Source organism: Centruroides sculpturatus, unplaced genomic scaffold, assembly GCF_000671375.1.
Source record: "Centruroides sculpturatus isolate CEXI.00-Female unplaced genomic scaffold, Cexi_2.0 scaffold21, whole genome shotgun sequence".
NCBI classification, from domain to species: Eukaryota; Metazoa; Arthropoda; class Arachnida; order Scorpiones; family Buthidae; genus Centruroides; species Centruroides sculpturatus.
The window spans coordinates 722510-750005 of record NW_019384490.1 but is presented as its reverse complement, the minus strand read 5'-3'; the positions used below and the strand labels follow the sequence as shown (position 1 = coordinate 750005).

General features: G+C 31.8%; 1 protein-coding gene and 1 pseudogene across 1 annotated transcript; both read left to right on the top strand.

The window, feature by feature from the left end:
- Window positions 1-7: 7 nt before the first annotated feature.
- On the top strand, window positions 8-10751 carry LOC111621737. Its single transcript, XM_023363963.1, has 5 exons — window positions 8-837; window positions 903-981; window positions 8071-8501; window positions 8567-8824; window positions 10507-10751. Exons 1-5 carry the CDS (start codon window positions 397-399, stop codon window positions 10612-10614), a joined length of 1317 nt encoding a protein of 438 aa, XP_023219731.1. The 5' UTR covers window positions 8-396; the 3' UTR covers window positions 10615-10751.
- LOC111621736 lies at window positions 2886-20962 on the top strand (annotated as a pseudogene).
- The last annotated feature ends 6534 nt before the right edge of the window (window positions 20963-27496 follow it).

Genomic DNA, 27496 nt, shown 5'->3' with positions numbered 1-27496 from the left:
TAGAGAGGTTGAGGCACAAGTTCAAACGTTAAACGTGTACGGGTAGCAGAAGTACACGTTACACGTTTCAAGTCCAAGTAAAAATCGTTGAGGCACACGTTCATAACATCACGTGACTCAGTGAACATCGCGCATTGACTCACGGGAAATAAGTTGAAAAAAATGGCGGAAGCAAAATAAATCATAATTTTAACCCCAAACACAAAAAAATGAAGACGTTTAAGCCGATCGTGTACTCACCAAGCTACACGTAACAAACGCCATTATCGACGGTCCAGAACTGCCAGATGGCGGCGCTCACCCGTTACCCGTACACGTTTTGGGCTAAATACGTGCGCCTCAACCTCTCTAATAATACACAATAAATTAATTTTATAAAAAATAAATCATTGTATAATGTTTTTAGGTGATACTAGTGGTTACATCTCAGTATGGTATTTAGCCAATTTTTACAATGGTTTGAACACTGGAAATTTAGAAAAAGAGTTAACATCCTTCACATATACCAGAATTCTTCCCGGTTTCCTTATGTGTAAGAAGAAAGTTTTGCCCGAAGAACCAGAACATGATTATTATCTGCTGGGTAAACCGCCTGTACTGCTAAACCGATTTAGAGGTCATACAGTTACCGTTAACTGTATAGAATTCGTAGAAAATTATAAATATATCATCACTGGAAGTACCGATTGCTGTGTTCGACTATGGACCCTCAACGGAAGGTTTCTAGGAACATTTGGAGACAAACATCCATGGAATTTGGATCGCTCTTACCTTGCAACTTCTCGCTATGTCATTCCTGAAGAAATCAAAAGATGTGGAACACCTATGACGCTAAGAGTTGGTATATATTATCCTTAACTCTTTGATTTGAAACAGGTTAATGGAATCTTTATCAATTTTAGGTTTTAAATGGTGGAATGTCAAGACTCTGGAAGGCCACGCTAAATGTCATTNTTCGGGGCCTAAAGGACCGAGTTTTTTGTAACACTATGTAAACTTGATGAAGGGAGGAAGGGGTGATCAAGAAATGAAATTAGAATCAACTTTAGTTAACAATGGACAACGATCTAAAGTATTTTTTTCAGCAAAGTCATTAACTAAATCATTGAAATTTAATTTGTTTAATAAATCAGACTCAATATTTATGATTGAAAGACAGTTCAACCAGTGGCGTAGCGTGGGTGTCAGCCGCCCGGAGCGGAAGAAAATTTCGTCCCCCCTTATTTAGGTATCTCAATTTAAAAGACTAAAATTCAGTTTCGTCACAGAATAAGTAATGAAAAATTCCGTGCTAGTATTGCCACCTTTTTAAAATCGCTGACCCGGACGGCAGGTGAGGTTTGTTCGAACAGAAGTTCCTGACGCGTGCGTATGTCATTTTGTAATGCGAAGAATAATGTGCAGTGCATGCCGGTTCTAAATCAGTTACAGTTAGCGACTAGGGATACTTGAATAGTAGTAACGCAAGTGATCTAATTCTATTGGATATTAGAGGTGGATATATATATATATATATGGATAAATCGTACAAGCAAAAAAAAAGGTCGACAGGTAGCGCACGATATCCCCGGACGGCGAGTCGATTCCCGGACTGTCCGGATGGTAACACTGTTCCGTGCTCATTTCAATCGGTCCGAATCGTAGGTGGCCGAAAATATGAAATAAAATGGTTCAAATTCTTACAAGATATTATTATTATTTATTGTGAAATTTTGCCGCCCCCACTACGCTACTCTACTGAGTTCAACCTATCTTGCAACATTGTACTTCGGTAATTATTTTTTTCGTATTTTAATTTAGAAAAAGAACGTTCCACAAATTCGTTATCATAACAACAATTCGTTATCATAAAACATAAATAAATACGGAACAAATTTCAACATTTGAAAATGTTGAAACTAAAGAGTTATTTTTAATTTTCAAATATAAATTAGGTATTGATACCTCACTCAATATTATTTCTGAAATATAATGTTTGAAATGTAAACATTCTGCCATCAAACTCGTTACATAAATATCAGCATCGTGCGTAGAAGCTAGTCTTTCACATGCTTTTATATCCTTTTTATCTAATTCGTGCAATTCGGTAAAAAATGTAAAGTTATCACTTATTTTTTGATAAGTGTATGTTATTATTATGTGATATTATGAAAAATTTTAACTATCAAATTCAATTCTATTAAATAATATATATATAATGGAACTTATGACTTACTTTCGTGAAATAGCTCCCTTTTCTACTCTTACTTGTAATAAGCAGTTGAAACTAAAACGTTAAACTTCATTTTTTGATTAATTTTTATTGAAATGTGTTACCGAAAATTTAGATTTATATCAAAGCAACAGCTTTTTATTGTAATTTGATTATTTTGAAAAGACTGAACTTAATCGTTCCTTTACCATGAAACACGATTAAATAAGAATATTAAATGAATTACATTTTATTTAATAATATAAAATTAAAAATTTGATTGTAATATGAAAAGAAATGAATGGAAGAATGTGGCGAAACGAATTTTCTCTACACTCTTCCATTCCTTTTTTGCAAATTTTAGCATTAGGTATGCCTTTATACACTGATACGTCTTCAAAATAGAAGGTAACAGTAAAAATCATTAGATTGAAATTATTGTAAGTCACATACTTGAATATTGGATTATATTTTTTAAATTAAATACGCACTCGTTAACTAGAGCCGTGTCCACCCAACCTAGCCAACTGCAAGTTTCTTGCAGATTCTTGTTGAAATGACGCCATCTTTATTAATTAAGCTAACTCAGCCTCATTTTTAGCCGACTGTAAGTTTTCTGCAGTTACTTCTTATCCGTCTAATTCTGCCAGTTAGTTAACTCCTCTCGACGTCATTCCTCTGAAAAATCGGCTAAGTTGATGAACACAGCGGAACACACAAATTCGAAAAATTCGTGGGATTTTGCTTTCAAAAAAGAATGACTGCCTGTTTAACGGCAAATGTTTAAATTTTTTACTCTCCACTCTGTGGATACTACGAAGGTCTTTTTGCAAGCCCATTAAGGGTATAGCCAGGTTCACAATAGGTGGACTCGGGTAGCTGAGTGGTACGAGAAGAGGTCCGATACACCGAACGGATTAACCCCGAAAAATTCCTGAGGTTTTTCGATCTGGCCATATTCGATCCCGGGTTCCCCAGTGCGGTAGGCCGCCATGTTTACTACTCGGCTTTTCGGCCGTCTAATTGTCTCTCACGATAATTTTGAATATTTTCAATTATTAATTTTTGAATCGAATGTAAAATAATTATATTCGTGAAAATTTTATAAAAATATTTTAGGGAAATTTTAATTTATGGAAAGATTTCATGTGTGGTGGGTGACGTGGCACAATGGCGGGAGATATAAATTGCCATCCCATGTGTGGAAGGACCTCTTTTTGCTGACCGGGACTTGGGCTTGACGGGCAGAGGTACGCTGGAGTGTGCAAGGAGTACGAATTGGTCGTGGCAAAGGGACAGAAATTCGCCATGAAAGGAATCAATCTGCATCATCGAAACCACATGGCCGAACCTATTTGTGAGAGGACTCTGGGATGTAAGGTGAAGTTTTTGTTCAGACGCATACAGTAGTTTCAACGAGGGAGCTGCTTCTGTGAAGTGACTGTAGAATGTACTTTTCTTCTTCTTTATAATCATATCCGTGAAACGGAATAATTACTAATTGACACGATCATGGTTTTTATTTTGTACCTAATAGTGATAAGCTAAAGTGTAGCTATATTGCCAATTATTAAAAATTTTCTTACTTTCAACCCAAGTCATTTGTCTTTTGTAAGGTTCTCAAGTAACATTTTTTACCCAACCTTTTGTCCGGAGTAATCTCGATACTCCTTAGACATCTACAAATGCTTTTAAGTAACATTTACATCATATAATTGTTATAATTGTTTCCTATGTCAAAAGCTTTCTGTTTATTGTTTTACAAAAATCTGAAATGAATACAAATATGAAAACTTTAATTAANTCTAATACGAAGTATATACTGAATTTCTAATACGAAGTATATACTGAATTTCTAATACGAAGTATATACTGAATTTCTAATACGAAGTATATACTGAATTTCTAATACGAAGTATATACTGAATTTCTAATACGAAGTATATACTGAATTTCTAATACGAAGTATATACTGAATTTCTAATACGAAGTATATACTGAATTTCTAATACGAAGTATATACTGAATTTCTAATACGAAGTATATACTGAATTTCTAATACGAAGTATATACTGAATTTCTAATACGAAGTATATACTGAATTTCTAATACGAAGTATATACTGAATTTCTAATACGAAGTATATACTGAATTTCTAATACGAAGTATATACTGAATTTCTAATACGAAGTATATACTGAATTTCTAATACGAAGTATATACTGAATTTCTAATACGAAGTATATACTGAATTTCTAATACGAAGTATATACTGAATTTCTAATACGAAGTATATACTGAATTTCTAATACGAAGTATATACTGAATTTCTAATACGAAGTATATACTGAATTTCTAATACGAAGTATATACTGAATTTCTAATACGAAGTATATACTGAATTTCTAATACGAAGTATATACTGAATTTCTAATACGAAGTATATACTGAATTTCTAATACGAAGTATATACTGAATTTCTAATACGAAGTATATACTGAATTTCTAATACGAAGTATATACTGAATTTCTAATACGAAGTATATACTGAATTTCTAATACGAAGTATATACTGAATTTCTAATACGAAGTATATACTGAATTTCTAATACGAAGTATATACTGAATTTCTAATACGAAGTATATACTGAATTTCTAATACGAAGTATATACTGAATTTCTAATACGAAGTATATACTGAATTTCTAATACGAAGTATATACTGAATTTCTAATACGAAGTATATACTGAATTTCTAATACGAAGTATATACTGAATTTCTAATACGAAGTATATACTGAATTTCTAATACGAAGTATATACTGAATTTCTAATACGAAGTATATACTGAATTTCTAATACGAAGTATATACTGAATTTCTAATACGAAGTATATACTGAATTTCTAATACGAAGTATATACTGAATTTCTAATACGAAGTATATACTGAATTTCTAATACGAAGTATATACTGAATTTCTAATACGAAGTATATACTGAATTTCTAATACGAAGTATATACTGAATTTCTAATACGAAGTATATACTGAATTTCTAATACGAAGTATATACTGAATTTCTAATACGAAGTATATACTGAATTTCTAATACGAAGTATATACTGAATTTCTAATACGAAGTATATACTGAATTTCTAATACGAAGTATATACTGAATTTCTAATACGAAGTATATACTGAATTTCTAATACGAAGTATATACTGAATTTCTAATACGAAGTATATACTGAATTTCTAATACGAAGTATATACTGAATTTCTAATACGAAGTATATACTGAATTTCTAATACGAAGTATATACTGAATTTCTAATACGAAGTATATACTGAATTTCTAATACGAAGTATATACTGAATTTCTAATACGAAGTATATACTGAATTTCTAATACGAAGTATATACTGAATTTCTAATACGAAGTATATACTGAATTTCTAATACGAAGTATATACTGAATTTCTAATACGAAGTATATACTGAATTTCTAATACGAAGTATATACTGAATTTCTAATACGAAGTATATACTGAATTTCTAATACGAAGTATATACTGAATTTCTAATACGAAGTATATACTGAATTTCTAATACGAAGTATATACTGAATTTCTAATACGAAGTATATACTGAATTTCTAATACGAAGTATATACTGAATTTCTAATACGAAGTATATACTGAATTTCTAATACGAAGTATATACTGAATTTCTAATACGAAGTATATACTGAATTTCTAATACGAAGTATATACTGAATTTCTAATACGAAGTATATACTGAATTTCTAATACGAAGTATATACTGAATTTCTAATACGAAGTATATACTGAATTTCTAATACGAAGTATATACTGAATTTCTAATACGAAGTATATACTGAATTTCTAATACGAAGTATATACTGAATTTCTAATACGAAGTATATACTGAATTTCTAATACGAAGTATATACTGAATTTCTAATACGAAGTATATACTGAATTTCTAATACGAAGTATATACTGAATTTCTAATACGAAGTATATACTGAATTTCTAATACGAAGTATATACTGAATTTCTAATACGAAGTATATACTGAATTTCTAATACGAAGTATATACTGAATTTCTAATACGAAGTATATACTGAATTTCTAATACGAAGTATATACTGAATTTCTAATACGAAGTATATACTGAATTTCTAATACGAAGTATATACTGAATTTCTAATACGAAGTATATACTGAATTTCTAATACGAAGTATATACTGAATTTCTAATACGAAGTATATACTGAATTTCTAATACGAAGTATATACTGAATTTCTAATACGAAGTATATACTGAATTTCTAATACGAAGTATATACTGAATTTCTAATACGAAGTATATACTGAATTTCTAATACGAAGTATATACTGAATTTCTAATACGAAGTATATACTGAATTTCTAATACGAAGTATATACTGAATTTCTAATACGAAGTATATACTGAATTTCTAATACGAAGTATATACTGAATTTCTAATACGAAGTATATACTGAATTTCTAATACGAAGTATATACTGAATTTCTAATACGAAGTATATACTGAATTTCTAATACGAAGTATATACTGAATTTCTAATACGAAGTATATACTGAATTTCTAATACGAAGTATATACTGAATTTCTAATACGAAGTATATACTGAATTTCTAATACGAAGTATATACTGAATTTCTAATACGAAGTATATACTGAATTTCTAATACGAAGTATATACTGAATTTCTAATACGAAGTATATACTGAATTTCTAATACGAAGTATATACTGAATTTCTAATACGAAGTATATACTGAATTTCTAATACGAAGTATATACTGAATTTCTAATACGAAGTATATACTGAATTTCTAATACGAAGTATATACTGAATTTCTAATACGAAGTATATACTGAATTTCTAATACGAAGTATATACTGAATTTCTAATACGAAGTATATACTGAATTTCTAATACGAAGTATATACTGAATTTCTAATACGAAGTATATACTGAATTTCTAATACGAAGTATATACTGAATTTCTAATACGAAGTATATACTGAATTTCTAATACGAAGTATATACTGAATTTCTAATACGAAGTATATACTGAATTTCTAATACGAAGTATATACTGAATTTCTAATACGAAGTATATACTGAATTTCTAATACGAAGTATATACTGAATTTCTAATACGAAGTATATACTGAATTTCTAATACGAAGTATATACTGAATTTCTAATACGAAGTATATACTGAATTTCTAATACGAAGTATATACTGAATTTCTAATACGAAGTATATACTGAATTTCTAATACGAAGTATATACTGAATTTCTAATACGAAGTATATACTGAATTTCTAATACGAAGTATATACTGAATTTCTAATACGAAGTATATACTGAATTTCTAATACGAAGTATATACTGAATTTCTAATACGAAGTATATACTGAATTTCTAATACGAAGTATATACTGAATTTCTAATACGAAGTATATACTGAATTTCTAATACGAAGTATATACTGAATTTCTAATACGAAGTATATACTGAATTTCTAATACGAAGTATATACTGAATTTCTAATACGAAGTATATACTGAATTTCTAATACGAAGTATATACTGAATTTCTAATACGAAGTATATACTGAATTTCTAATACGAAGTATATACTGAATTTCTAATACGAAGTATATACTGAATTTCTATACATTTCAAAACTATCTTCCGTCATTTTTGTATAAATATAAATTTTTAAAAACTACGTAAAGATAATAATACACAATAAATTAATTTTATAAAAAATAAATCATTGTATAATGTTTTTAGGTGATACTAGTGGTTACATCTCAGTATGGTATTTAGCCAATTTTTACAATGGTTTGAACACTGGAAATTTAGAAAAAGAGTTAACATCCTTCACATATACCAGAATTCTTCCCGGTTTCCTTATGTGTAAGAAGAAAGTTTTGCCCGAAGAACCAGAACATGATTATTATCTGCTGGGGAAACCGCCTGTACTGCTAAACCGATTCAGAGGTCATACAGTTACCGTTAACTGTATAGAATTCGTAGAAAATTATAAATATATCATCACTGGAAGTACCGATTGCTGTGTTCGACTATGGACCCTCAACGGAAGGTTTCTAGGAACATTTGGAGACAAACATCCATGGAATTTGGATCGCTCTTACCTTGCAACTTCTCGCTATGTCATTCCTGAAGAAATCAAAAGATGTGGAACACCTATGACGCTAAGAGTTGGTATATATTATCCTTAACTCTTTGATTTGAAACAGGTTAATGGAATCTTTATCAATTTTAGGTTTTAAATGGTGGAATGTCAAGACTCTGGAAGGCCACGCTAAATGTCATTAGCTTTCTGTGGATGTTATTAGGGAAGCAGAAGAGAGCTGTAGCTGCTGGTAAAATCATCAAAGAAATTGAAGTTGACAAAAAGAAAATATATGAAGATGATTTCTTTGATTTCAAATTACCGAAACATATTTTGGAAAAATATTATCAACCCAAACAGGAATATATTCCACTACCAAAGATTAATCTTATTTCAAATGAGAAAGAGGTGAGGTGAAACTAATTGACATTTTATTGAATTTAATTACCAATTTCATTTAAAACTCGATACCATATAATCCTGTTAGCGATCTACTCGAAGTAACATAAACTGCCTGATTATCAATTGAAGACATATGAACATATCCTATTTTTAGATTATTGTAAAGATAAAAAGATTTATTTTTCGCTGCACAAATATCTGATAAATATATTTTGATATTCTTTTCGATTTAAAAAACATCCATTTACACTTTCGATAAATTATAATGTGTTTTTTATTTACTTTCAAATTTTAGAATACTACAATGTTATGAATTCTGCAGCATTCATTGAGAATTTTTTTCTCAACTTTGAATTTTCTCAATTATTAGAATCGTTAGATTTCAATTTAATATCAAAAATATGGAATACAAACACGTTTAAAATATGCAAAACCATTTTAAAATCGCCGTTAAAATAAGCAAATTGATTCTAGAATATATTCATTTTTTAAATTTTTTTTCCTTTTAAGTTAATCATATACAATATACAGTATATATTTACATTTTGTAAGTGTTTATACTAATTTTTACGAAATCAGAGTAATGCAAATTAAAGTATCGCTACTCAGAGCGACCTGTAGAGAGAAACAGCGGGCGAGATGCTGTCATACTTTGTATTTTCCATCTTCTGGAAAATATAGTCTACTCTTTCACGAGGAAGAGGTTTTGGCAATAAAAATAATTTTACTACTTAACGATAAAAATATGATGCTACGAGTATTAGCTTTTTTTTTTTATATCCTGCACAGCAGCTAACATATTGATTAGTCTTCATTTCATCATCTTTAATAGCTCACTAAAGATTCCGATCTAAACCACTTTCATATAGCGCATTAATGCAAGGAACAAAATAAAATCTATCGATTATAGTTCGTATGCCTTGAGTAAGTTATGGTTTAGGCCGAGACTCCACTAGCGTAAAAACCCTCGCCATAAAAGCTTTAATCACGTTTATATTTTAGAATAGAAAGAGTTAATTGTAGAAAATCCCCGAATCAAAGGTCCGTCCAACATAAAAGCTTTAATCACGTGACCATGATATTTTACGCCTGAGCAGGTCGTAATTAAACCAGCATAAAAGCGAGTTGAGCAGTGTTCAACTTTCGACGCGAATACGGCCGTAAAACGATACCATCCACCAATCAGAAGTCAGTGAAATCTACGTTACTGTCCAATCGTACTCATTCGACGGTTAACCCTGCCATAATTTTTTCCCGCTCGCAGCGCCATATTCCTTTAATCTTCGAATACCTGAACTTTTTTAAATTGCCAAAACCACTTCTTCGTAATCTAGAAAGTATAAAGGAGTTTCATCCACTGGTTCTTCTGTCACCCTGTATATTTTGTAAATATAATTAATATAACTAAATCTTATACAATATCACATAAATTTCAATTTTAATATTGAATAAAATCTATCTATATTATGTTTTCATCATTCAAACAAATCTTGCAGATCCTTTCTTTGACTTTATTTTAATAATTTTACTATAAATACAATTATTCAGTATTTCATCTTATTTAACCCATAATTAAGAATACAGTGATTAATTAATTGCTGTTGTAATAATTACCAATTTTTAAAAAAGCACTTTAATTTTTTTTGTGTTTTGATATTATGAATGATATAAATATTATTCTTTTCTAGGTGTTTCCTTTCATGAGTCTTCCAACATATGAACTGAAAACCATAAATCCTCCTCAGAGAAATCTCGATTTACGAGATCTGCGAAATTTGGGACGCTCCCCAGCATAGTAAAATGGAAAAAATCAGCTTTTGAAACTAGTAAAGAAAAACAAAAATTAAAAAAAGAAAAGCTAAATTCGTTCTAATCTTGATATTCGTCTTTGTCTTTTTTTTAACTGCCCTTCATGCCTTCTTCAACTTTTTGTTTTTTATAACAGTGAATACACATTTATATTCATCTAAACCCATATATATACATACATACATACATACAAAATCTTTGGTGAATTGTTAAATATTATTAACTGTACTTTTGAACAATTATTATTGTAAATAACTTTTTATGAAAATATATTTTAATGCTTTTAAAAATAAAAGTTAATGAATGTTAAAATATTTTGGAATTTCAAATAGGCATAACAAGCACTAGTACGCTGCAATTAGCAGTTCCTCTATTTAATATTTTCCCGCATTTTGCGATTCTTTTGAATTTTTTTCCCCCTCTAAACTTCTATGCGTTATATCAGAAACCATTCATGTTCAATAGACTTCAAAAACTATTTTGTGCTTTTAAAACTTTTTTTAAATCAAATTCACAAATACGTTAGGGATTGTCCGTAAATTACGTCCGCATTTATCTTGAAATTTTTATTCCCCCTTCCCTATTGTCCCAGGTTACGTAACCCCTCTCGTCTTTGGACTTCAATAAAATTCAACTCTCCTTAAAAGTTTTATCACTTTATGAACTATATATGTTATGAGTCAAGTGATTAATAGGTCATTATTGCCCGGCCATTATAAATAATGAATAAAACGGCCACGCAACTCGATAAATATGGATTAATTTATTAAACTGACCAGACATTATGCATAAAGTTTTGGGCAATTTGATATTCAAAAAGAAAGTCAATTTTTTCCATTAAGAATTATTTATTTTTATGAATTATTTCAAAGTATCTTAAGAAAAACTCGCTCATATTATATGGTTAATATTAATATAGGTATATTTTTTACATTAAACTTTATTAATCAACACACACTACATAAATAGAATCATTATTAAAATAAGTTAACATTGGCAATTAGTTTGCATGTAGCATTCAACAAAATTTGCGAGAAGTTACAACATTTACAAACCTCAATATTTTTTAAAAGTACGGCACTTTCCCTTGTTATGTATACATGAGAGTCGGAAAAGTAATTGAAACCACATCTTTTCACCAGATGTAATTGTTAAAATTAAAATTTAAAATGTCTAATTGATCATGAATAAGTTTAAACAAAATTTGCCAAAAATTGAGATTCATTCTTTTTAAAATTTTCCTAGATTTGCTAAAAATGTACAAAAATATCCCTTCTCCCCTTTTTAATTACCTAGATATAAGAACAATTTCCTAAATCTGGTATCGCTACCGTTAATTTATAAGAAATATGTAAAGATGGCCGGAATTCGGAATTTCGCCTATTCGAAATTTCAGTTATTTTTTAAAGACTGTTCTAAATGTCCTGAAAAGTGAACGAGAAGCTGTCAGTTAGCTTGTCCCTTTTACCTCGTTGTCACCCCTAATTGCAATCCGAATTATTTTCATTTCTGCCAGTTTGCGCTCTTCCGCATTTTGCTATTTTTCTGCCTCTAAATACTAAAAGGAGATGTTTTAATCATACTTATTGTGGGTTCTGCCAGACTCATTTATAGGACGGTAGGGTGTGAAAGACGGAATATATACGAAATGACCTGATATATACGAAACGGAGCGTTCATGAAACTTCTTGGGATTTGATCCTGGGGCTCCAGAGCGTAGTCTGTCGACTTAGCCGCTTCAAGCATCTGGCTGTATTATCACCATCATAATGATCAAAGAAAGGAAAAATGTTTCCAAGTTTGTTTGAGGTTTTATTTTGCCCATCAGTTTTTCAAGTTGGTGTTTTTTCCACACTGTGTTCGGAATTCGTTACCTTCGAAGTTGCCGACTCTAGAAATATAAACTCTTTTTTTTTTTTATAAATATAATAATCTAAAGAAAAACATCTGCGATGTAAATAAATTGCACCAAGTAAAAACTTATGTCAGTCAAAATTTTTCTTAACAGTTTTTCTTTGGTAAAGTTAAGTTTGGTGCTTCGAAGCACTGGCCACTTGTCATAACTTCCTTCTTCCCTTCAGTGCGGACGTCATTTATGGACAGCCCCTTAAATGCAGATTCTATTACATGGCAAAATGCTCTAAGCGATTAATGTAAGAGTCTTCAATAACTGTTTAGAAACATTTACTAAGTAAAGATAGTCTATTAAGGATTGCAACATTGTTTACATCAAGATAACCTTCATATATGTTTATATTTGAAGCAACACAAATTAACAAAATAGGCCCTACGTTAATTTAATAATATTTTATTATTAAATTTAATAATATTTTATTATTAAATTAACTTCTGTAAAACTTCAGACTTGTGTCTAAGGAAAAATTCCAAATTACCGTTTGTTTTCCATTTCTTTTTTAACTGCAAAGATCACTGAAACTAGGCGAAGATATATTGTTACGTACGCATATAGAATATGCTGATTCTGATTAGTTAATTTTGAATCGCCTTCGATCTTCATCGGTTGCAATTGAATTAGAGTATAGCTTTTAGTGTACAGTACAAGCGTCGGCTGCGAGACTTTCCAAGAAAATCGTACTGTGTTCGCGCTCTTAAAAAACTATTATTGAAAACATGCCAAATATAGAGTTAGCCTCTTATGGTTCTACGATTTGTATCTGCTATTTGTATTTCATAGATGATAAAATAATAATAATTTAGCAAGCTTATAAATTAGTTGTAAATAAAACGTATTTAAATATTCTTAAAATATGTTTAATCAATTTAAACAATAACAGAATATAAGTAGAGTTGTATTCNATTAAATGATTGAGATATTTTGTATTTATGAAATAGAATTTTTAATGTATATAATATATTTTGAAAAAATAACGTTTTCGAATTAAAATATGAAACGATCAATTAGAAGCGAAGAATAGTTTTTAAAATATCCGTTTGATGACGTTCTATTCTTTTAAAGAAATTCTATAATTTTGTTTTGTATTTTCAGTTTTGACGGTGTGTTAAAAGAATGTTTAAAATGGAAAGTTCACCAGAAAGAATAGAGAATTTGTTAAGAAAATCCCATCTAGAAAAAATGAAAGAGATATTATTTCTCTTTCTCAGATGATATAGTCGAAGATAAAAAGATCGACCTTGACACTTTCAAAGGTCTGATAGAAAATGTCATTTCAAAACCAACTAAGGAAGATGAAATAAGAAGTCTTTTCGATAAAGTGGACATATATTGCAAACAAGAAATAACTTGGAGACAATTTATAGCTTACATTAAGAAAGACTCTTTCAACAAAGATATGATTCAGTCTTTTGGACTTCATTGGCCCTTCAAGGAAGATACTAAAACGATAAAAACTACTGAAGGAGACGAATTGGAATTCGTAAGCGACTATAGGAGCATGAATCTTCCCAGAAATGATAGTATTAAAGAGATTATATACTATGAAAATCATATTCAAGGGAAATCTTGCTTAACTGAAGATGATCAATACATAATTGTATCCGAAAAAGGTATTTTAGATTTTCTATCTGCTGATTTACGTCGGATCACTCGACTGGATGCCCTTGGTCAGATATATAATTCAGTTTGTGTTAACGCCATGATTTTCATGATGAACGCAAAAATGTTAGTCATTTCGACTAATTTGAGATATATCCGTTTCTACGTCTGCCATCCTTTTTTCTTCACGAAAAAATATGAAATAATTGGCTTTTATTATGATATCAGTTGCATGGATTACGCCATCGATCCGGAAGATTTTAAACACGGATATCTATCTATAGGAAATGACCATGGAGATGTTTGTTATTTTAACTTTACGGAATGTGAAATTGGCTCTCCTTTTGGAGTGAATACTCTCTATGATCTCTCGTCTGTCATTCATGTAAAAGAAATAATAAACAGAAAAATAATAAGCATAAAATTAAATAGGTTCGAATTCAGATATGATAATTGGATAGGACAGGTAAAATATGTTGAACGTATTAATTCTATCATATCATGTGCTGCTAGTAGCAATGTATCTCTTTGCATCCATCCCATAACCAAGAATGTTGATCATAGATTTAAAGTCAGAAGAGGAATATTATGTTTTGATTATTATATTCAAAATTTGATCGTAACTGGGGAATGGATTACTCAGTCCGAATATGGAATCCCTACGTTACAAATAAAGCCTCTGCTATACTTTTAGGCCATGCATCTCCAGTTATGAAAGTGTTCATGGATAGTAAAAGATATCTTGCTTTCAGCATCAGTATGTGCAAATATATTTTTGTTTGGGATATAGAAAGACAAAAAGCAGTACTGAGAATTGATGGAAATTTCAAGACTCTCGACAAATCTCTTGCAACTTTAAACTTGGATACCGGGCAATTCAGACTGACTTCAGCCTTTTATAATCCAAATTCTACTACTATCATTATTGGTAGCGATAATTTGGAGATTTTTAAATCTAGACATACACAATATTCTAAAGAGATAAAAAGTCACCCAAATAGAATTTTAGATGTACTCTTCAGTGACAAATACAAATACATTATCAGTGGTTGCGATAAATATATAAAAATTTGGAAGTTAAAAAATGGTGCTAAAATATTACAATTTGAACCAGTCACAAAGAAATGATTAAAGATGGCGATGTTATTACAGCAATTACATTAGATGGAAGCAAGAAAAGGTTGATAACTGGTACCAGTTTCGGTTGTATGAAGACATGGAATTTCTGCAATGGAGAATTATTAGTAAAATTAAGTACTAAAGACCTAAATTAAGTACTAAATAACTAAAATTGTCGTCTCTGATAATAAGATATTCTTAGTAGGCAAAGATAAACGAGTTACAGTGTTTCATGATAGTGAATACGAACCTAAGAGAAGAATATGGCAAATTGTTCATAAAGAAGACATCTCCAACTTAGTAGTTAATAAAAGGAATATCGTGGCGACTAGCTCTTACGATGGTGAAATCGTATTATGGAGTATAGAAATAGGTTATATGAAGCATATACTTCACGATGATAGAAAGTTGGATGATATAGAAAGATTAACTGAACAAGAACTAAGGATGATTAAGAGAAATCGATCTAGTTTTTCGGAAGTGCCTAAAACTCTTAACATACCAAAGAAGCCTTATGCTTCTATAGATGATATGTTATTTCTACAAACACGCCTACCAGCTTCGTGAATTGTTAATCTTTTAGCCACTGGAAAAGATGGATACATAAGAGGATGGGCGATTGATGCGGAATACACACTTCTCGTGAGATTCTTTGGAGCAGTATTAAGAAAGGATGCTATTGCATGCATGAAAACGAATAGTAAGAATACATATTTACTGACAGGTACGAATTTTATCATTAATTTAATTATTTTTGTTTTGAGAATTAATTATTTTCTATTTGTACTATAAGTTTTTTTTATAATGTAATATAAATTAATGAGTAAATATCTTCCACAATCTTAAAATATTAATTTAATTGGAAAACTGATTTTCTTTAACTGATTCTGTAAAATATATTTGAACTTTGCCAGTTCAAATATATTTTACAGAATCAGTGCGAACTGCAAATAGGCCTATATGTAATTGAAAGTTTTGCTTAATTTTATTTTCTCTTTTAGTTATAAATTCACAATATTTTTATATTTAATTATTAAAATAACTAACTTTGTAACTCCTAAGTGTTTCATGCGTAAAATTATTCTTATTCTTATTATTATGTTTAATGCAGATGCATATGAACACAAAATTAAGGTGATATTAACCTTCCTAGCCCGAACCTGATAAACATAACTAAATTAACATAAATGCAAAATTTACTCAGTAATATCATGGATATTTTAGGTGTATGTATATAAATACATTGTAGTGAAGTATATGTTTGAAGTGAAACCACCCTCACCCTAATGTCGAAAACAGTACTGATTAATTTGTATTTTTGGTCATCATATTTGCAAATACGAGGTCTGTTCAAAAAGTATCGGACTTTTATTTTTTCCGCGTAAACCAATGATGCGCGGGAGGCCTCTTTCGGTGGAGTTGTGGAGGGGACAGTCATGCACAGCCCTGAATTTTTTCCCGCCTGCAGGAAGCGTCAGTCGTTGGCAGTCGGCCTATGAGTGAGGACATGTAGTGAGCTCTCGTCGGATTCCACTAAGTTGGAAAATGACTGAACGTGAGCAGCGATATTACATCAAATTTTGCCAAAAACCTTGGCGATACCCAAGCGTAAATCATTCGCAAGATTCAGCAGGCTTTCGGGGACGATCCTCGAGGCCATAAAAAGCGCGGCAGGTCCGCAGCAATATCAAGATCATTCTGACAGTTTTTTCGACTCTCGTCGGGTGGTGTATCGTGAGTACGCACCACAAGGCCAAACCATTGCAAAGGAGTACTACGAAGAGCTCCATCGTGATAACGCATCCGCCATTCTGCGCATTTGATTCGGGCTTTCGTCGCCAAACATAACACTCCTGTGGTTCGTCACGCTCTGTACTCTCGCCACATGACTCGTGTGACTTTTGGCTATTTCCTAATCTGAAAATGCCGCTAAAAGGAACCCGATTTTAGTCGAGAGAAGACATCGTGCGGAACGCGACGGACCGGCTGATGGCCATTCCAAAAGATGCGTTCCAGCAGTGTTTCCAGCAATGGCAGGAACGCTGGGAGAAGTGTATACACTACCAAGGAGACTACTTTGAAGGGGATAGGGTTTTGTACTTCAAAATCAATAAATGTATTTTTGCCGACCAAAGGTCCGATACTTTTTGAACAGCCCTCGTAGTATTTCAGACGTGTGTGTATAAATGCATTATTGTGATGTATATGGTGATGGTGCCTCAACTTGCAACATTTTAAAAAACTTTTTAAAAAAAATAAATTTTTGATTTATTACATTTTTGTATAAGCATATTTTTTAGCGGTCGGATGACTGAGGCAGTTAAAGTGTAGCCTACCGCTCTTTTTGGAGTGGTCCTTCTTCACCATCCGGTCGCCCCATTTTGGGTCTGCCGAACCAACGATGAGTCACTTAGTGCCCACAGGGCAAAAACAGTAAAAAAATCTTTTAGATTAATTGCAGCAATCTTTTCTAAATTAAATTTTAATTAATATGTTAAACTATTGAATTTGTAAATAAAGTAAAATAGTTTTTTCTTTTCATCTATAAGCTTTGCTAGTTTATTAGAAACTTTATAAATTAATTTCTAATACGAAGTATATACTGAATTTCTATACATTTCAAAACTATCTTCCGTCATTTTTGTATAAATATAAATTTTTTAAAAACTATATAAAGATAATAGAGAGGTTGAGGCACAAGTTCAAACGTTAAACGTGTATGGATAGCAGAAGTACACGTTACACGTTTCAAGTCCAAGTAAAAATCGTTGAGGCACACGTTCATAACATCACGTGGCTCAGTGAACATCGCGCATTGACTCACGGGAAATAAGTTGAAAAAAATGGCGGAAGCAAAATAAATCATAATTTTAACCCCAAACACAAAAAAATGAAGACGTTTAAGCCGATCGTGTACTCACCAAGCTACACGTAACAAACGCCATTATCGACGGTCCAGAACTGCCAGATGGCGGCGCTCACCCGTTACCCGTACACGTTTTGGGCTAAATACGTGCGCCTCAACCTCTCTAATAATACACAATAAATTAATTTTATAAAAAATAAATCATTGTATAATGTTTTTAGGTGATACTAGTGGTTACATCTCAGTATGGTATTTAGCCAATTTTTACAATGGTTTGAACACTGGAAATTTAGAAAAAGAGTTAACATCCTTCACATATACCAGAATTCTTCCCGGTTTCCTTATATGTAAGAAGAAAGTTTTGCCCGAAGAACCAGAACACGATTATTATCTGCTGGGGAAACCGCCTGTACTGCTAAACCGATTCAGAGGTCATACAGTTACCGTTAACTGTATAGAATTCGTAGAAAATTATAAATATATCATCACTGGAAGTACCGATTGCTGTGTTCGACTATGGACCCTCAACGGAAGGTTTCTAGGAACATTTGGAGACAAACATCCATGGAATTTGGATCGCTCTTACCTTGCAACTTCTCGCTATGTCATTCCTGAAGAAATCAAAAGATGTGGAACACCTATGACGCTAAGAGTTGGTATATATTATCCTTAACTCTTTGATTTGAAACAGGTTAATGGAATCTTTATCAATTTTAGGTTTTAAATGGTGGAATGTCAAGACTCTGGAAGGCCACGCTAAATGTCATTAGCTTTCTGTGGATGTTATTAGGGAAGCAGAAGAGAGCTGTAGCTGCTGGTAAAATCATCAAAGAAATTGAAGTTGACAAAAAGAAAATATATGAAGATGATTTCTTTGATTTCAAATTACCGAAACATATTTTGGAAAAATATTATCAACCCAAACAGGAATATATTCCACTACCAAAGATTAATCTTATTTCAAATGAGAAAGAGGTGAGGTGAAACTAATTGACATTTTATTGAATTTAATTACCAATTTCATTTAAAACTCGATACCATATAATCCTGTTAGCGATCTACTCGAAGTAACATAAACTGCCTGATTATCAATTGAAGACATATGAACATATCCTATTTTTAGATTATTGTAAAGATAAAAAGATTTATTTTTCGCTGCACAAATATCTGATAAATATATTTTGATATTCTTTTCGATTTAAAAAACATCCATTTACACTTTCGATAAATTATAATGTGTTTTTTATTTACTTTCAAATTTTAGAATACTACAATGTTATGAATTCTGCAGCATTCATTGAGAATTTTTTTCTCAACTTTGAATTTTCTCAATTATTAGAATCGTTAGATTTCAATTTAATATCAAAAATATGGAATACAAACACGTTTAAAATATGCAAAACCATTTTAAAATCGCCGTTAAAATAAGCAAATTGATTCTAGAATATATTCATCTCTAAAATTTTCTTCACTCTTAAGTTAATCATATACAATATACAGTATATATTTACATTTTGTAAGTGTTTATACTAATTTTTACGAAATCAGAGTAATGCAAATTAAAGTATCGCTACTCAGAGCGACCTGTAGAGAGAAACAGCGGGCGAGATGCTGTCATACTTTGTATTTTCCATCTTCTGGAAAATATAGTCTACTCTTTCACGAGGAAGAGGTTTTGGCAATAAAAATAATTTTACTACTTAACGATAAAAATATAATGCTACGAGTATTAGCTTTTTTTTTTTATATCCTGCACAGCAGCTAACATATTGATTAGTCTTCATTTCATCATCTTTAATAGCTCACTAAAGATTCCGATCTAAACCACTTTCATATAGCGCATTAATGCAAGGAACAAAATAAAATCTATCGATTATAGTTCGTATGCCTTGAGTAAGTTATGGTTTAGGCCGAGACTCCACTAGCGTAAAAACCCTCGCCATAAAAGCTTTAATCACGTGACCATGATATTTTACGCCTGAGCAGGTCGTAATTAAACCAGCATAAAAGCGAGTTGAGCAGTGTTCAACTTTCGACGCGAATACGGCCGTAAAACGATACCATCCACCAATCAGAAGTCAGTGAAATCTACGTTACTGTCCAATCGTACTCATTCGACGGTTAACCCTGCCATAATTTTTTCCCGCTCGCAGCGCCATATTCCTTTAATCTTCGAATACCTGAACTTTTTTAAATTGCCAAAACCACTTCTTCGTAATCTAGAAAGTATAAAGGAGTTTCATCCACTGGTTCTTCTGTCACCCTGTATATTTTGTAAATATAATTAATATAACTAAATCTTATACAATATCACATAAATTTCAATTTTAATATTGAATAAAATCTATCTATATTATGTTTTCATCATTCAAACAAATCTTGCAGATCCTTTCTTTGACTTTATTTTAATAATTTTACTATAAATACAATTATTCAGTATTTCATCTTATTTAACCCATAATTAAGAAAACAGTGATTAATTAATTGCTGTTGTAATAATTACCAATTTTTAAAAAAGCACTTTAATTTTTTTTGTGTTTTGATATTATGAATGATATAAATATTATTCTTTTCTAGGTGTTTCCTTTCATGAGTCTTCCAACATATGAACTGAAAACCATAAATCCTCCTCAGAGAAATCTCGATTTACGAGATCTGCGAAATTTGGGACGCTCCCCAGCATAGTAAAATGGAAAAAATCAGCTTTTGAAACTAGTAAAGAAAAACAAAAATTAAAAAAAGAAAAGCTAAATTCGTTCTAATCTTGATATTCGTCTTTGTCTTTTTTTTAACTGCCCTTCATGCCTTCTTCAACTTTTTGTTTTTTATAACAGTGAATACACATTTATATTCATCTAAACCCATATATATACATACATACATACATACAAAATCTTTGGTGAATTGTTAAATATTATTAACTGTACTTTTGAACAATTATTATTGTAAATAACTTTTTATGAAAATATATTTTAATGCTTTTAAAAATAAAAGTTAATGAATGTTAAAATATTTTGGAATTTCAAATAGGCATAACAAGCACTAGTACGCTGCAATTAGCAGTTCCTCTATTTAATATTTTCCCGCATTTTGCGATTCTTTTGAATTTTTTTCCCCCTCTAAACTTCTATGCGTTATATCAGAAACCATTCATGTTCAATAGACTTCAAAAACTATTTTGTGCTTTTAAAACTTTTTTTAAATCAAATTCACAAATACGTTAGGGATTGTCCGTAAATTACGTCCGCATTTATCTTGAAATTTTTATTCCCCCTTCCCTATTGTCCCAGGTTACGTAACCCCTCTCGTCTTTGGACTTCAATAAAATTCAACTCTCCTTAAAAGTTTTATCACTTTATGAACTATATATGTTATGAGTCAAGTGATTAATAGGTCATTATTGCCCGGCCATTATAAATAATGAATAAAACGGCCACGCAACTCGATAAATATGGATTAATTTATTAAACTGACCAGACATTATGCATAAAGTTTTGGGCAATTTGATATTCAAAAAGAAAGTCAATTTTTTCCATTAAGAATTATTTATTTTTATGAATTATTTCAAAGTATCTTAAGAAAAACTCGCTCATATTATATGGTTAATATTAATATAGGTATATTTTTTACATTAAACTTTATTAATCAACACACACTACATAAATAGAATCATTATTAAAATAAGTTAACATTGGCAATTAGTTTGCATGTAGCATTCAACAAAATTTGCGAGAAGTTACAACATTTACAAACCTCAATATTTTTTAAAAGTACGGCACTTTCCCTTGTTATGTATACATGAGAGTCGGAAAAGTAATTGAAACCACATCTTTTCACCAGATGTAATTGTTAAAATTAAAATTTAAAATGTCTAATTGATCATGAATAAGTTTAAACAAAATTTGCCAAAAATTGAGATTCATTCTTTTTAAAATTTTCCTAGATTTGCTAAAAATGTACAAAAATATCCCTTCTCCCCTTTTTAATTACCTAGATATAAGAACAATTTCCTAAATCTGGTATCGCTACCGTTAATTTATAAGAAATATGTAAAGATGGCCGGAATTCGGAATTTCGCCTATTCGAAATTTCAGTTATTTTTTAAAGACTGTTCTAAATGTCCTGAAAAGTGAACGAGAAGCTGTCAGTTAGCTTGTCCCTTTTACCTCGTTGTCACCCCTAATTGCAATCCGAATTATTTTCATTTCTGCCAGTTTGCGCTCTTCCGCATTTTGCTATTTTTCTGCCTCTAAATACTAAAAGGAGATGTTTTAATCATACTTATTGTGGGTTCTGCCAGACTCATTTATAGGACGGTAGGGTGTGAAAGACGGAATATATACGAAATGACCTGATATATACGAAACGGAGCGTTCATGAAACTTCTTGGGATTTGATCCTGGGGCTCCAGAGCGTAGTCTGTCGACTTAGCCGCTTCAAGCATCTGGCTGTATTATCACCATCATAATGATCAAAGAAAGGAAAAATGTTTCCAAGTTTGTTTGAGGTTTTATTTTGCCCATCAGTTTTTCAAGTTGGTGTTTTTTCCACACTGTGTTCGGAATTCGTTACCTTCGAAGTTGCCGACTCTAGAAATATAAACTCTTTTTTTTTTATAAATATAATAATCTAAAGAAAAACATCTGCGATGTAAATAAATTGCACCAAGTAAAAACTTATGTCAGTCAAAATTTTTCTTAACAGTTTTTCTTTGGTAAAGTTAAGTTTGGTGCTTCGAAGCACTGGCCACTTGTCATAACTTCCTTCTTCCCTTCAGTGCGGACGTCATTTATGGACAGCCCCTTAAATGCAGATTCTATTACATGGCAAAATGCTCTAAGCGATTAATGTAAGAGTCTTCAATAACTGTTTAGAAACATTTACTAAGTAAAGATAGTCTATTAAGGATTGCAACATTGTTTACATCAAGATAACCTTCATATATGTTTATATTTGAAGCAACACAAATTAACAAAATAGGCCCTACGTTAATTTAATAATATTTTATTATTAAATTAACTTCTGTAAAACTTCAGACTTGTGTCTAAGGAAAAATTCCAAATTACCGTTTGTTTTCCATTTCTTTTTTAACTGCAAAGATCACTGAAACTAGGCGAAGATATATTGTTACGTACGCATATAGAATATGCTGATTCTGATTAGTTAATTTTGAATCGCCTTCGATCTTCATCGGTTGCAATTGAATTAGAGTATAGCTTTTAGTGTACAGTACAAGCGTCGGCTGCGAGACTTTCCAAGAAAATCGTACTGTGTTCGCGCTCTTAAAAAACTATTATTGAAAACATGCCAAATATAGAGTTAGCCTCTTATGGTTCTACGATTTGTATCTGCTATTTGTATTTCATAGATGATAAAATAATAATAATTTAGCAAGCTTATAAATTAGTTGTAAATAAAACGTATTTAAATATTCTTAAAATATGTTTAATCAATTTAAACAATAATAGAATATAAGTAGAGTTGTATTCTATTTTCGTTTAAAGAGAGTAATTTATAACTAATATTATAAAGAAATTCAATTACCGTTGTTCGACCCAGATAATTTGATAAATTATATCTGTTTATCTTTAAATTTTTGATAAGATTTTTTTACAATAAAATTTTTGTCGTAGCCAAGAAATAGCCAAGTTTAAAACATCAATGTTTTTAAAATATTGATTTACAAATGAATTTTCATTTTGTTGCATCAATTAGAAATTTTTTTACGTTGGCTCCAAAAAGTCATTACATTGAAATCTAAACTGTAATTTTATTCGCACAAAATAGTACGTAATGAGTATATATATAAAATATGTGTATTATTTATTTCGTGTATTTTTTCAACGACTTATAAAGAGATTAAAGACTTCTCCATCTTCATGGAACTTTTTACTTCGACATTCGAAACAAGTTGGCTACGTTAAATCATAAGTGAAACTATATATGCCTGATGACTTTAATGGGTGATGTAGCAAATTATCATCAAGTAAAGTTATTATAAGTTTACTTATACAGGTAACCCCCGCATAACACGGGAGTTACGTTCCAAAAAATTGCCGTGTTATGCGAATCCGTGTTATACGAAAACAAAGAACTAGTGCTAAAAGGAGGGTTAGGTTCCAAAACTTAAAAAAACATGTTGCTAAATCCTTATTTAAATCGGATTTATTATTCATTTTTTCATAGGTAAAATACTTATTATTTAAGTAAATATTTTACCAGAGGATTATTCATCCTATATGATGATCTCAGCATGAGCATCATCAACTGGTAACAATTTTTGGGTGCGTTCATTAATAGCGGTCGCTCTTACAAACAGCAACGGGAGTGCGCTGCTGTTTGTAGGCATTTAGGAACGACAGTGAAAGAAAGATGGCGGCGCCCACACTATCGATAGTATCGTGATGGAAGGAATCTATAATTCTAAAATGAGCTTTTATAGGCAAAAGAAGGGTCCCAATTGTAAAATTTAACCATTAAATGGATTATTTGTTGAAAGAGCATTCAAAGTAGCCACGAAAACAATTGGAATGTTCGCGCGGATTTACTCGGAGGTATAAAAGAACGCACCCTTTATTACATTTTATGTTGTACGAGGGTTTTCCCAATTCTCGAACCGTGTTAGTGAACCCGTGCTATAAAAGTACCGTGTTATACGGGGGATGTTCCCAATTCTCGAACCGTGTTCGAGTGAATCCGTGCTATAGAAGTGCCGTGTTATACGAGGGTTACCTGTATATGTATATATCATATGTTCAATAGGATATATACAGTATATATATACAGCTTTAGGCTATGTTCTACAGCCAATTTCTAACTGAGAATATTGAAATAATGAAGAGGCACTATTATCAGAGCCACATTTATTTTAAGCATGTGGTATAGTAAGCAATATATTGGGTGATACATGAAAAGATGAATTGCGAGTTCACATACATTGCAAAGTATAGATACACTTGGCGATGCTGTGAACCGGCCGTACTTGTTAATGCCTTTCAATACGTCGACAGATAACATTTGAAACTTTAAATAAATAAATAAAAACCTCATGGATAACACTTACTTAATAATGTCGAAATTTAATTCTTTTTGTAGCTGTATAAACGGAAATGATCCGGTCTCTAGAGATGAATATCTTAGATTCGTTTCTAAGCACAGTCGCTTACTAAAATTTGTAAACAAACATTTGTAGGTTGTTATTGTGAGGCTCTGGAAAGGTCCGAACCCTTACTAAAATTCGCGTTAAAATAATTGTTTTAAAGAAAATAATATATTAGTTAGAAATACATTTTTTATATGAAAACGCGACGCTAACTTTTAAACAATAGAAGAATGTAAGTCCGTCGACCATCTCCGGTTGGACATCGAATTAAACTTCGATTTTGACCTCTCCCGCGCCCCCGAAAGGTTTCGAATTGTCATCAGGTGACGACGGGAGACCAATCGGAAAGGGGAATCTGAGAGAGAACAGATAAAACCCCGGAAATTCGAGGACGCGACGGCTTCTTCTCCCGAAAGTTCCAAGTGACGGACCTATTGTTGTGTGTCTCGCACCCATCTTCGTCTCCACCTCCCGACCTCGGATCGACATCTTTCCATCAACGGAAGTGGACCGCATCGTCCTAAAGTCGTCGAGACGTGATGGAATGGTTCATTCGCGAACAAGAGACACTCGTTCAAAACGGGACTATCTTGGAAAGGAGAGGAAGACCGAGAGGCCGCAACCACCGCAGAACTTCCAAGATCGCGGAAATCTTGTAAGCTTCTTTCGTGTTTAATAAACGGTTGTGTTGTTTGTAAACGAAGCATCTATCTCTGACTCAACTGCTTCCACATGTCGTTGATTGTTACCGCTCGGCAATCCAAACGGCAAGGGAGACGATGACGATATATATCACATATTATCGTTCGTCGAGTTTTTTTTCTCCCCCCTCAGCCCCCACATTATCAAAATACTTAAATCAAACAAGGATAATAACCTAACACTGCTTTCGCGAGTAGTGGCGTGTGACCTATCAGTTAGGCGATGCCAGCACGTTTTGTGCTTGCTAAGAATGCGATACTCGGATGATACGGAATGGCGCAATTTCGTTGTTCAGATAGACAGGAATTGATATTTTTCAACAGAAAATAGTCGCCTTCGATATGCACATTCGAGACATCCATATTTTTTTCTAACTTGAACTCTAACATACAATTCACGGCGGAATATGGAATGATAATCGGCCAACCAATCTAATTTCGCAAAAAAAGTGGCCAAAATATTTAAACTCGGCACCTTCGAAAACTCGTTAGTAATTTTGTATTAAGCTAAATAATTTTTTTATTCGAATGATACTGGTAAAATTGAAAGGGGGTTGAAGTTAATTCGATCAAAACTTGTTGTTCACCTCCTCTTGCACGAGAGGATAGTCCCTGAAAAATTTCATTACATTTGCTCACTTGTCAGTATCGAAAAGTATAAAGAACAAACTAATAAACTTTCTTCTTTATATATTATATGTACATTCCACATGTCGTTGATTGTTACCGCTCGGCAATCCAAACGGCAAAGGAGACGATGACGATATATATCACATATTATCGTTCGTCGAGTTTTTTTTCTCCCCCCTCGGCCTATATACTTATATTTATAGGGATATAAACAGTGGTGATATTCAGCGGGTTCGCACAGGTTCGGCCGAACCCGTTGTTAACATTTTCAAAGTTTTCCGAACCCGTTGTTAAACACACGTAACATTTCTCAGCGGTTTTGTTTCTTTTAAAAATATATTAAAATATACGTATTATACTCTGTAACACTACTAAACTAGAGCCTTATACCCCGTTCGCTATGTTCCTCTTGTACAGTACGCCGTTCGCATATAACCTCCATCGACCGTTTCAATCTTGACTGAAACGAGATTTAGGCTGCGTACACACTAGGCGTTTTTAAACGCGCGTTTTAAAGAACCAAGAGTTCTACATAGGCGTACACACTCAAACGCGCGCTTTTGGCCAAGCGCGCGTTTATAGATTTTTCTTAAAACGCGCATTTTTCGGGCGCTTTACTAGAACTCTTGGTTCTTTAAAACGCGCGTTTAAAAACGCCTAGTGTGTACGCAGCCTAAATCTCGTTTCAGTCAAGATTGAAACGGTCGATGGAGGTTATATGCGAACGGCGTACTGTACAAGAGGAACATAGCGAACGGGGTATAAGGCTCTAGTTTAGTAGTGTTACAGAGTATAATACGTATATTTTAATATATTTTTAAAAGAAACAAAACCGCTGAGAAATGTTACGTGTGTTTAACAACGGGTTCGGAAAACTTTGAAAATGTTAACAACGGGTTCGGCCGAACCTGTGCGAACCCGCTGAATATCACCACTG